The following is a 12,761-nucleotide window of genomic DNA, read 5'->3' as shown; positions in this document are numbered from 1 at the left end:
TCCTGGTCGACCGCCCGAGGTCGCTCCGGCGTCCCGCCGTCTCCAAGCTCCTGGTCGACCGCCCGAGGCCGCTCCGGCGTCCCGCCTCTCCAAGCTCCTGGTCGACCGCCCGAGGTCGATCCGGCGTCCCGCCTTCTCCAAGCTCCTGGTCGACCGCCCGAGGTCGATCCGGCGTCCCGCCTTCTCCAAGCTCCTGGTCGACCGCCCGACGCACCGGATTCCGATAAGCTCCCCGGATCGGCTTGGCCCTTAGGGACAGGCCGCGGTGTCGGGGGAAGGGGGGGGTCTTTCGGCCCTCAGGAGCTGGCCGTGGAGAGGGGGGTTCTGTTACAACCTGTCTTTGTCTCACCAGCCACTATACTCATCACAGTCACTCTGCACTCCCTCACCTGATTGTTAATTCCCAGCACCTGTCACCCTTCACACACCTGCACTTCATCAGCCACTATACTTCCTATAAAACCCAGCTCCTCACTTCAGTCAGTGTCCGGTCTCGTTAGTATTAAGGACAGATTAGTGCTATCTTCCCGTATACACTTCACGGACTCACCACCACTTGTATTCGACCATTCTCCCTATTGGACTTGGTATCCCAGCGCCTGTCTTCTCCAGTGTGTGTTTCAGCCGGCCAGAGTCAGCTCCGGATTCCAGCCCGGAGGTCTGCAGCCGGCCAGAGTCCGCTCCGGATTCCTGCCCGGAGGACTCCTCTCCAGTCTCGGATTCGGTTTCCTGCCCGGAGGTCAGCATCCGGCCAGAGTCCGCTCCGGATTCCTGCCCGGAGGACTCCTCTCCAGTCTCGGATTCGGTTTCCTGCCCGGAGGTCAGCATCCGGCCAGAGTCCGCTCCGGTTTCCTGCCCGGAGGACTCCTCTCAAGTCCCAGCTCCGGCCTCTCGCCGTCTCCAAGCTCCTGGTCGACCGCCAGAGGTCGCGACGGCCTCTCGCCGTCTCCAGGCTCCTGGTCGTCCGCCCGAGGTCGCGTCTATCTCCAGCCCGGCCCAAGTCCCTGGTCGACCGTCCGTGGTCGCCTCTCCAGTCTCCGCTCCGGCCTCTCGCTGTCTCCAAGCCCCTGGTCCACCGCCAGAAGCCGCGCCTGCCTCCAACTCGGCCCAAGCTCCTGGTCGACCGCCCGAGGTCGCTCCGGCGTCCCGCCGTCTCCAAGCTCCTGGTCGACCGCCCGAGGCCGCTCCGGCGTCCCGCCTTCTCCAAGCTCCTGGTCGACCGCCCGAGGTCGATCCGGCGTCCCGCCTTCTCCAAGCTCCTGGTCGACCGCCCGAGGTCGATCCGGCGTCCCGCCTTCTCCAAGCTCCTGGTCGACCGCCCGACGCACCGGATTCCGATAAGCTCCCCGGATCGGCTTGGCCCTTAGGGACAGGCCGCGGTGTCGGGGGAAGGGGGGGGTCTTTCGGCCCTCAGGAGCTGGCCGTGGAGAGGGGGGTTCTGTTACAACCTGTCTTTGTCTCACCAGCCACTATACTCATCACAGTCACTCTGCACTCCCTCACCTGATTGTTAATTCCCAGCACCTGTCACCCTTCACACACCTGCACTTCATCAGCCACTATACTTCCTATAAAACCCAGCTCCTCACTTCAGTCAGTGTCCGGTCTCGTTAGTATTAAGGACAGATTAGTGCTATCTTCCCGTATACACTTCACGGACTCACCACCACTTGTATTCGACCATTCTCCCTATTGGACTTGGTATCCCAGCGCCTGTCTTCTCCAGTGTGTGTTTCTCCTACTCCCGGCTCCGGTTGTCCACGACGCATCTAAAGAGTGCTGTCTCCAAATCCTGACTCCCTTCTGTCTTCGGTGTCCGGAGTTCCAGTGTGTTCCCCGTCTTCGGTGTGTGGCGCCCTAGTGCCCACACACCGCAACCCTCCGTAAGAAAAGGGACTGTATCTATTCATCTCTCGAGATACTACTGTGTTGCAATAAACTCTCTTAGTCACCTTACCATTGTCTCCGGTTGTCTGTCCGTAACAGAAGACCGGACCAATAAAAGAAACAAGGATGACGGCCAAATCTGCCCTCCTACACCTGGGTGAGGTGGCTAAAAAATATATCCTCAGCCTCCCTAGTCCCTTTATTGCGGTAGACGAGTTTCTACAGTCGGGGATTTTCTCCGGTGGGGTGGAGGATTGCGAGGAGTTCCTCGCGAAATGCTTCTTCGCGTTCCTGTTGCACCCAGGTGAATTCCCTTCTGAGCGGACACAGGTAGCCTTCGTGGTGCTTCTTGGCTAGCCGGTCCGGCGCTGCACTGGGCTGGATCCCTGGCGGTTCAGGAAGAGGCAGTTCTCCATTCCTGACCTCTTCCTGGCGAGATTCTGCCAGGAGTTTGGCCCGCCGAACCTATGGTCATCCACGAATCCCCAACCTGCTTGCCAGCCGCCGCCTGCCTCCAGCCCTGAGGCGCGCCGCCGCCTGCCTCCAGCCCTGAGGCGCAGCCGCCGCCTGCCTCCAGCCCTGAGGCGCAGCCGCCGCCTGCCTCCAGCCCTGAGGCGCAGCCGCCGCCTGCCTCCAGCCCTGAGGCGCAGCCGCCACCGCCGCCTGCCTCCAGCCCTGAGGCGCAGCCGCCACCACCGCCGCCTGCCTCCAGCCCTGAGGCGCAGCCGCCACCGCCGCCTGCCTCCAGCCCTGAGGCGCAGCCGCCGCCGCCTGCCTCCAGCCCTGAGGCGCAGCCGCCGCCGCCTGCCTCCAGCCCTGAGGCGCAGCCGCCGCCGCTGCCTCCAGCCCTGAGGCGCAGCCGCCGCCGCCGCCTGTCTCCAGAGGGTCCCAGCCTTCGCCGTCTGTCTCCAGAGGGTCCCAGCCTTCGCCGTCTGTCTCCAGCCCGGAGGTCCGCCAGTCGCCAGTGTCCCCAGGCTCCGCTCCGGTTTCCAGCCCGGAGGTCCGCCAGTCGCCAGTGTCCCCAGGCTCCGCTCCGGTTTCCAGCCCGGAGGTCCGCCAGTCGCCAGTGTCCCCAGGCTCCGCTCCGGTTTCCAGCCCGGAGGTCCGCCAGTCGCCAGTGTCCCCAGGCTCCGCTCCGGTTTCCAGCCCGGAGGTCCGCCAGTCGCCAGTGTCCCCAGGCTCCGCTCCGGATTCCAGCCCGGAGGTCTGCAGCCGGCCAGAGTCAGCTCCGGATTCCAGCCCGGAGGTCTGCAGCCGGCCAGAGTCAGCTCCGGATTCCAGCCCGGAGGTCTGCAGCCGGCCAGAGTCCGCTCCGGATTCCTGCCCGGAGGACTCCTCTCCAGTCTCGGATTCGGTTTCCTGCCCGGAGGTCAGCATCCGGCCAGAGTCCGCTCCGGATTCCTGCCCGGAGGACTCCTCTCCAGTCTCGGATTCGGTTTCCTGCCCGGAGGTCAGCATCCGGCCAGAGTCCGCTCCGGTTTCCTGCCCGGAGGACTCCTCTCAAGTCCCAGCTCCGGCCTCTCGCCGTCTCCAAGCTCCTGGTCGACCGCCAGAGGTCGCGACGGCCTCTCGCCGTCTCCAGGCTCCTGGTCGTCCGCCCAAGGTCGCGTCTATCTCCAGCCCGGCCCAAGTCCCTGGTCGACCGTCCGTGGTCGCCTCTCCAGTCTCCGCTCCGGCCTCTCGCTGTCTCCAAGCCCCTGGTCCACCGCCAGAAGCCGCGCCTGCCTCCAACTCGGCCCAAGCTCCTGGTCGACCGCCCGAGGTCGCTCCGCGCCCCGCCGCCTCAAGCTCCTGGTCGACCGCCCGAGGCCGCTCCGGCGCCCGCCTTCTCAAGCTCCTGGTCGACCGCCGAGGTCGATCCGGCGCCCCGCCTTCTCCAAGCTCCTGGTCGACCGCCCGAGGTCGATCCGGCGCCCCGCCTTCTCCAAGCTCCTGGTCGACCGCCCGACGCACCGGATTCCGATAAGCTCCCGGATCGGCTTGGCCCTTAGGGACAGGCCGCGTGTCGGGGAAGGGGGTCTTTCGGCCCTCAGGAGCTGGCCGTGGAGAGGGGGGTTCTGTTACAACCTGTCTTTGTCTCACCAGCCACTATACTCATCACAGTCACTCTGCACTCCCTCACCTGATTGTTAATTCCCAGCACCTGTCACCCTTCACACACCTGCACTTCATCAGCCACTATACTTCCTATAAAACCCAGCTCCTCACTTCAGTCAGTGTCCGGTCTCGTTAGTATTAAGGACAGATTAGTGCTATCTTCCCGTATACACTTCACGGACTCACCACCACTTGTATTCGACCATTCTCCCTATTGGACTTGGTATCCCAGCGCCTGTCTTCTCCAGTGTGTGTTTCTCCTACTCCCGGCCCGGTTGTCCACGACGCATCTAAAGAGTGCTGTCTCCAAATCCTGACTCCCTTCTGTCTTCGGTGTCCGGAGTTCCAGTGTGTTCCCGTCTTCGGTGTGTGTGGCGCCTAGTGCCCACACACACGCAACCCTCCGTAAGAAAAGGGACTGTATCTATTCATCTCCGAGATACTACTGTGTTGCAATAAACTCTCTTAGTCACCTTACCATTGTCTCCGGTTGTCTGTCCGTAACAGAAGACCGGACCAATAAAAGAAACAAGGATGACGGCCAAATCTGCCCTCCTACACCTGGGTGAGGTGGCTAAAAATATATCCTCAGCCTCCCTAGTCCCTTTATTGCGGTAGACGAGTTTCTACAGTCGGGATTTTCTCCGGTGGGGTGGAGGATTGCGAGGAGTTCCTCGCGAAATGCTTCTTCGCGTTCCTGTTGCACCCAGGTGAATTCCCTTCTGAGCGGACACAGGTAGCCTTCGTGGTGCTTCGGCTAGCCGGTCCGGCGCTGCACTGGGCTGGATCCTGGCGGTTCAGGAAGAGGCAGTTCTCCATTCCTGGACCTCTTCCTGGCGAGATTCTGCCAGGAGTTTGGCCCACCCGAACCTATGGTCATCCACGAATCCCCAACCTGCTTGCCAGCCGCCGCCTGCCTCCAGCCCTGAGGCGCAGCCGCCGCCTGCCTCCAGCCCTGAGGCGCAGCCGCCGCCTGCCTCCAGCCCTGAGGCGCAGCCGCCGCCTGCCTCCAGCCCTGAGGCGCAGCCGCCACCGCCGCCTGCCTCCAGCCCTGAGGCGCAGCCGCCGCCACCGCCGCCTGCCTCCAGCCCTGAGGCGCAGCCGCCGCCACCGCCGCCTGCCTCCAGCCCTGAGGCGCAGCCGCCGCCGCCTGCCTCCCAGCCCTGAGGCGCAGCCGCCGCCGCCGCCTGTCTCCAGAGGGTCCCAGCCTTCGCCGCCTGTCTCCAGAGGGTCCCAGCCTTCGCCGTCTGTCTCCAGAGGGTCCCAGCCTTCGCCGCCTGTCTCCAGCCCGGAGGTCCGCCAGTCGCCAGTGTCCCCAGGCTCCGCTCCGGTTTCCAGCCCGGAGGTCCGCCAGTCGCCAGTGTCCCCAGGCTCCGCCTCCGGATTCCAGCCCGGAGGTCTGCAGCCGGCCAGAGTCAGCTCGGATTCCAGCCCGGAGGTCTGCAGCCGGCCAGAGTCAGCTCCGGATTCCTGCCCGGAGGACTCCTCTCCAGTCTCGGATTCGGTTTCCTGCCCGGAGGTCAGCATCCGGCCAGAGTCCGCTCCGGTTTCCTGCCCGGAGGACTCCTCAAGTCCCAGCTCCGGCCTCTCGCCGTCTCAAGCTCCTGGTCGACCGCCAGAGGTCGCGACGGCCTCTCGCCGTCTCCAGGCTCCTGGTCGTCCGCCCGAGGTCGCGTCTATCTCCAGCCCGGCCCAAGTCCCTGGTCGACCGTCCGTGGTCGCCTCTCCAGTCTCCGCTCCGGCCTCTCGCTGTCTCCAAGCCCCTGGTCCACCGCCAGAAGCCGCGCCTGCCTCCAACTCGGCCCAAGCTCCTGGTCGACCGCCCGAGGTCGCTCGCGCGCCCGCCGTCTCAAGATCCTGGTCGACGCCCGAGGCCGCTCCGGCGTCCCCGCCTTCTCCAAGCTCCTGGTCGACCGCCCGAGGTCGATCCGGCGCCCCGCCTTCTCCAAGCTCCTGGTCGACCGCCCGAGGTTGATCCGGCGCCCCGCCTTCTCCAAGCTCCTGGTCGACCGCCCGACGCACTTGGATTCCGATAAGCTCCCGGATCGGCTTGGCCCTTAGGGACAGGCCGCGTGTCGGGGAAGGGGGTCTTTCGCCCCTCAGGAGCTGGCCGTGGAGAGGGGGTTCTGTTACAACCTGTCTTTGTCTCACCAGCCACTATACTCATCACAGTCACTCTGCACTCCCTCACCTGATTGTTAATTCCCAGCACCTGTCACCCTTCACACACCTGCACTTCATCAGCCACTATACTTCCTATAAAACCCAGCTCCTCACTTCAGTCAGTGTCCGGTCTCGTTAGTATTAAGGACAGATTAGTGCTATCTTCCCGTATACACTTCACGGACTCACCACCACTTGTATTCGACCATTCTCCCTATTGGACTTGGTATCCCAGTGCCTGTCTTCTCCAGTGTGTGTTTCTCCTACTCCCGGCTCCGGTTGTCCACGACGCATCTAAAGAGTGCTGTCTCCAAATCCTGACTCCCTTCTGTCTTCGGTGTCCGGAGTTCCAGTGTGTTCCCGTCTTCGGTGTGTGGCGCCCTAGTGCCCACACACCGCAACCCTCCGTAAGAAAAGGGACTGTATCTATTCATCTCCGAGATACTACTGTGTTGCAATAAACTCTCTTAGTCACCTTACCATTGTCTCCGGTTGTCTGTCCGTAACACTTGTAGGTACCCCATCTAGACACAACCTTACAGGAACCTCTGTGTCACCTAAGGAAACACCAACATCAAGACATCATACTGGAACAAAGTGATGAATCTCTTTTTACCAAATGACTAAAACTTTGAGTGCCTATTAGATCCATAAACAATCACCAAACTAGACTAGAGAGATGTAAAATGTGGAGAAAATCCAAGCATTAAAGGACCAAAGTGAAATAACAAGTGAGCCAAATGTTAAATAAAAGGCAGACCAATGTATTAAAAGGGTAGATGGAAGAAAAGTGGATAACCAAATAAGAAATTTCATCTAATTAAGAAATTAGATGAAAGTACTATGTGAAAGGAGAAATTGTGGATTTGTCATTACTTATTTCTTTTTTTTTTATGAAAATCTTGAATTCTTGAATCTAGATTCTGACTCAGTTTGTTTCAAAGCTGAAAAGCTTAAAGCTGCTTTCCTGTCCCAAAGTACAGACAAATGGCCAGAGGACCACAGGGATCTAAAGGAAACAGAACTTAAAACCTTATCTGAAATACTGTATATTCATGGATTCATGACTTCTAAATGAATAACAAACTGTTAAAATCCTACCTCTTCTTCTGGTCTTCTGATTATTTGCAATTTATATATGTTTTTAAATACAGAAAGAAAAACAAAACGTAACAAAGAAAAAAGAAAGAAAGGAAGAAGTATCAAAGAAAAAAGGAATTATTAAGAAAAATGGCCACAGCCACAGAATGGTGATCAGGCTATGTATATGTACTGTACTATAGGTTACATGTCAGTTTCTATTTTCCCAGGCCCACATAGATGACGTTACACGGATGGTTGCTTTTTAAAGAATTTTAAGTTTTACTCTCTCTTGTGGCTTTGAACACAACAAGTATTTACTATGAATGTTTGTGTCTCTCTGTGGATGTGTTACTGTAAATGTGTTTTTGTTCTAAAGTCATGGATAATGCATGTACTGTGGAAACAATCTATTTATAAAGGCTATTTAGCTATTACATGGTTTGTATAACATCCCCATCTGGAATTCTTTTCCCAATCTAGTCTGCATTATTTTAGATGAGACTGGACCTTGATGCCTTTTTTGTTCATTGGAAGACAGTTATCAAAAAAAAGAAGCGGTGGCTGAAAAAACAGGGGTGTAATGATGAACAAAAAGTATGTGAAACTTTATGTTTTCAATTTTTCAATTTCAAAGGCATCAATCCGTAGTGATGCACGCTGTCAATAGAAGCCTCACAGCTCCATCTGCTGTTGCAGAATCAGAATCAATCTCATTCAAAGGCAAGGAAGGCACTGTTGACCCAAAATGAAACTGCTGACTAACCACACAATAAAGTACTGTTTCAAGGGAATTAACACCCTTGAGAATTTTCAAATCACAAGCTGACTGGCTAGGTGAAGGAATTGAGCCAAAATGGTTGTGTGTGTGTGTTTAATCAAAGCCTGAATCCTTGAATGTCATTGTCAGTGTATCTGTGTACTGAGTAAAGAGTCAGAAGAGTGGAGCGTTAGAACACAGGGCGGCTTTTAAATAACCCACACACTTTCGCACCTCTCTATCGAGATGATCTCTCTCCAGATGATCTGTGAGCAGTGTCTTAGCAAGCAGACCCAGAAGATGATCCAGCTCATGTTCTCCACAATGAGTAACAACTTACACACTCCAGCAGAAGATGTAAAGTTACTTGATGTAGAGAACAGCATCAAACTTTTTTTGGTGCTTAGATTTGTTGATATTTAAAACTTAGGGAGGTAAAAGATGCAGCTGGCCTTGGGTTTGTATAATAGCCATGTGCTGTGTGGATGTATGTAGTGCTAAATGTTGTCTGTCACAGTTAAACCACCAGTAATTAGGCAGATAAAATCAGCTGTTATGAATTTGCCAACCCACATTGAGTTTACACAAAAACAAGCAGGCAGTGTTTCCGCCCATCAGAGGAAGGAAGAAAATTTGACGTCAGCCCTCAAAAGCAAAAACTAAAGGGAAACTAGAGTCACATCATCTTTTGGATTCCGGACGGCATAACAGGTATGAGGATCTTAACTCACACTGACTTTCTTTTCCTCATCCCAACTTTTAACCATTTAATGTCTGTCAAGTCACATCAAAATGGTTTTGTATGTAGTTTTAGATATACAACCAGGATATCTGGGGAAATGTTTGTTTGCTGTGAATACAGAACTTGCCACATAAAATGCAGTTGACAGGGATTAATCTTTATCTATTTGAATAATTTCAGAGAAATCTGTCCAAGAATTTGTTAATGATTTTCTTTTTCTCATCCCTTTTTGTCAAATGCTTACGCAGCAACTTGTGACTAATTGTGATACAGGAGTTGTTTATTCAGTACTTTTTTTTAAAAGGTCATACCTACTGTCTCAGTTTAGGTGATTTAACTTTGATAATTAAATGAACTACAATGACTTTTGAAGGATATGAAATTATGACACAGTGTGTGTGTGTGTGAGTGTTTATTGAATGCACTTTTTTGAAGCATGTAACACAAGACAAAGTTTGGTCTCTTTTTGTTTTTCAGAAAGCACATACCTGAGTAGACAAACTTTGGCAATGGCATACAACAAATTCTTTATCGTTACCCTACTTTTTCTTTGTGGTGAGTACGTTTTCATTGCTTTCTACTCTTTCTTGCACTCACACATACTTTAAGGTGGTCTTACACAGGAAAATGAAACCACAAACATCTTTGCACTGTGGAAACTTGTGAAAAATGTGTTGCTGCATGGCATCAACAGCAAAAAATCTGTGTTCATGTTTGCTTCTTTTCTTTCTCTAAGACCTGGTTGCGGCGCTCACAGGTATGTACAACAAGAGGACACACACAACTCTGAAATTACATTTTTTATGCAGGTTATCATTTAGAAAAAACAAGCAGCACAAATGCAGAGCTAGACAACAACACCTGATGAATCATTTTTTCCAGTCAGTTCTTAGTTCACATCTTCCATCCCACTCTTATTTTCGGTCTGTCTTTTCATTCACTGCCTGCATGTGTTTGCCAGACAGCACTGTGTCTTGCTACAGAATTGAGCCGGGGACCATAGCAGGCATCATCTGTGCAGATGTGTTGCTGACTCTCATCATTGTCATTGTCACCTACCGATGTGCCAGCTTTCGGCGTCAGAAGATAGAAAATGGTGAGGCAATGGGGCTAAAATGAGTCATATTTTTGTAGTGTTTATATCTGCAGTGTTGTGCGTTACAGTAAAAGCAATGTAGTTGTTTTAATCAGGGATCAGTACTTGCTCTTCAGAGGCCTTTCAGAACTGCTCATGCCTTTTCATGCTCTTGCTTTATTATGATGCTTTTTTCTCTTATGTTGACAAGATTTTTTATTTACATTTGTAAAACTTTTTGGCCTCGTTTCTTTTTTGTATTTTCTGTATCTCTGCCAAAGATGTATGTGATGTGTAATATCAATATTCATCTCACTCCCTTATTATGTTCTTTCTTTGGAAACTTTCTATTTTCAGATGATACATTTTTTAACTTTGTGACTCTCTTCTCATCTCTTCACAGCTGACAAAGTGTATATGAATGTCCGGGCCAACTGCAAGAGCTAATCTAAAGATGGTGTGGTACATTGTGAAATCATATTAATTATTCATGTTCCTGCTTCTTCAAAAAATATATTACCAAATGTTACAAAAGGGTGTCTTGCACATGTTCAATTCCTGCTTAGTTCATTACATATACAATAAACACAGCCATAACTCTTAATTCATACAAACTATGTGACAAAAAACTCAAACTCATTCAACTACTAGACTTTTAGTTTCACATTCAATGCATTGTATCTGTAACTGTTTTAGTCCTATGTAAAAGCTTTAGAACACTTTATAAAGAGCCTTTTATATTTAGTCACAATGTGTGCTTGTGCTCTTCAGCTATCTGCTTGGTTTAGAAAAACTTAATATATAAGAGGTGTGTCAGACTGTTCAAAAGAAACTCAAAGTGTGTAAATCAAATTCACCAGCCTTGTGAAAAAAATATCTCTGAACGCTATCCAGTTTCTTGAAATGTTACACTGTAACTGCACCATACAGCACCCCCTGCAGTTGAGTTTTGGTAGCAAAATGTCTCCGTTCTCTATTTTATGACAGGCCCTGAAGATTTCATGTAAATATTTCCATTATCAAAAGCTGTGTTGATCTGAGTGGTTTCAAAAAATAAAAGACCCAGTCCCAGTGATTTTACATAGATGTTTTACAATGTCTGACAAACCACTGAGTGGACAATGTATAAAGAGAAATATTTCTAAAATAAAATGTTCAGCTTTAACATATTAATAAAATAAATCATTAAAGGAAAACATGTATAAAACACATCCATGTCTGTTGAACAGATTTTAACATTCACTGACAAAGGTAGAAATGTTTCAGTGTTCAATAAATACTATTTTTGTGCGTTTGTATGTGGTTGGTTGGTTAACATGCTTGTTTTCTATTCGTTTGTTAGCTTCAAAAGTTGTTAGTTGTTTTCTTACAAATACTTCTTATCTATTTTTATCATGCTGTAGTAAAGTGACATTTGAGCAGTGTGACCTGATTAAAATCGGGGCAGTTTATGTCTAAGTCTCGCTGTGTGTTGAAGTGATACTGTGGTTAAACTGTTGTCTGCCATTTCAGACAAACACACAGAACATGTTGACCAAGACAATTTAATATCTTATCTGTCTGATCTACCTCCTCCATAGGCACACTGTGCTGTTTCATCACTAACCGGGGGTAGTCTGTCTATGCAGTGGAAACACCCTTGAATAGATGACCCTGAGTGATTCTCCAAGAGGTCAGCGATGGGGTTGGATTGGAAGGTTTATGGCTAAACTGTCTCTTTCAACTGTCACAGAATTTGAGAAGTTGTTGCAGTAATAATAATAATAATAATTTTATTTATATAGCACCTTTCAAAACAAAGTTGCAAAGTGCTTTATAGTAAAGACAAATAAAAGTATAAAAAACAAGATTAAATCATTTAAATAATTACAACAAATACCATCAGTTAAGAAAAATCCATAAGATGAAAGTGAGTTTTAAGAAGAGATTTAAAAGAGGATCCTGAGATCTCCAGATCTCCAGGCTTTCATTGTTTTATCCCTTTTTCTTTGACTGTTTTGTGGATGACACCGACACCTACTGTTTATCTCCCTGAAATCCAGCAACTCCATCCAGCATCCATTGCAACTCACATGTTTGGTTTTCTAACTGATACCAAACAAATTTTCTTCAAATCTCACCTGGGGGGCATCCTGGTGGCCTATGGGTTTAAGACTTTGTCCGTATAATTGTAAGGTCCCTGATTCAAGTCCAGCTAATTCTTTTTAATTCTAATTCAGTGGATCAATAATAGATATTATTAAGAATGACTTTTGGGTTGCCAGGTTATGAAAAATCTGGCTGGTGTGTCATTAATAAAAGGTCTGGAGTTTCTCACCTAGTAATTAAGTCATTAACAAAGGTTTTTACGACAACCCATCATGTTTTTAACTATATCAATGTTAATAAGTAGATTTTTGTCCAGCTGTTCTACAGCTCTTTCCAGAAGGACAGAAGTCAAACGACCCAAAAGTTGTTCTTATTCATGGTTTATAACTGATCTATTAAGTATTTGTAAATTATGAATTAACCATTTTCCAAATGTTTTTAATTAGTTTTATACTTAGATATGCTGCACTTTGATATATTAATAAACATTTTTATCATTGTTGTTGTAGTTGTCTGTGTGTGCTCAGTACACATACTGTACACATGTGTATGGTGTATTTTATATATTCATCATTTGAAATATTTTGTCATTTGTACTTGAACATTATGAAATATAAAGGTCTCCTTGACAATAACAACGTCTTGCTTTTACTTCGCTGACAATACGGCACCATTAGAGATAAACCTGTGGTTTAGCAATGGCTCACAGACTAGGTAGCAGTGCCTGTGGCCAACCGCCTGCACTAAACCACAGGTCATGAGGAAATGCTCTACTTGGAGATATGATCACATGTATTTCAGCAGAAACTGCAGGTATAATGAAACTGACCTCATATAGTACCGCTCCCCATCTTGGCAACACGTGGACG

At 50.3% G+C, this 12,761-nt stretch overlaps 1 protein-coding gene across 2 annotated transcripts; it reads left to right on the top strand.

Annotated features, from left to right (window-relative positions):
* The first annotated feature begins 8,578 nt into the window (after positions 1-8,578).
* Positions 8,579-12,394, top strand: hcst (hematopoietic cell signal transducer). Of its 2 annotated transcripts, XM_044207613.1 has the most exons (6): positions 8,579-8,698; positions 9,207-9,284; positions 9,466-9,486; positions 9,691-9,825; positions 10,208-10,261; positions 11,385-12,394. In XM_044207613.1, exons 2-5 carry the CDS (start codon positions 9,239-9,241, stop codon positions 10,249-10,251), a joined length of 246 nt encoding a protein of 81 aa, XP_044063548.1. In that variant the 5' UTR covers positions 8,579-8,698; positions 9,207-9,238; the 3' UTR covers positions 10,252-10,261; positions 11,385-12,394. The 2 variants fall into 2 exon arrangements, with proteins under 2 accessions (XP_044063548.1, XP_044063547.1); XM_044207612.1 differs by lacking the exon at positions 11,385-12,394 and having other exon boundaries at positions 8,585-8,698; positions 10,208-11,255.
* The last annotated feature ends 367 nt before the right edge of the window (positions 12,395-12,761 follow it).

Source organism: Siniperca chuatsi, linkage group LG9 (assembly GCF_020085105.1).
Source record: "Siniperca chuatsi isolate FFG_IHB_CAS linkage group LG9, ASM2008510v1, whole genome shotgun sequence".
NCBI classification, from domain to species: domain Eukaryota; kingdom Metazoa; phylum Chordata; class Actinopteri; order Centrarchiformes; family Sinipercidae; genus Siniperca; species Siniperca chuatsi.
The sequence above is the reverse complement of the archived record's forward strand: the minus strand, read 5'-3'. Positions and strand labels throughout refer to the sequence as shown.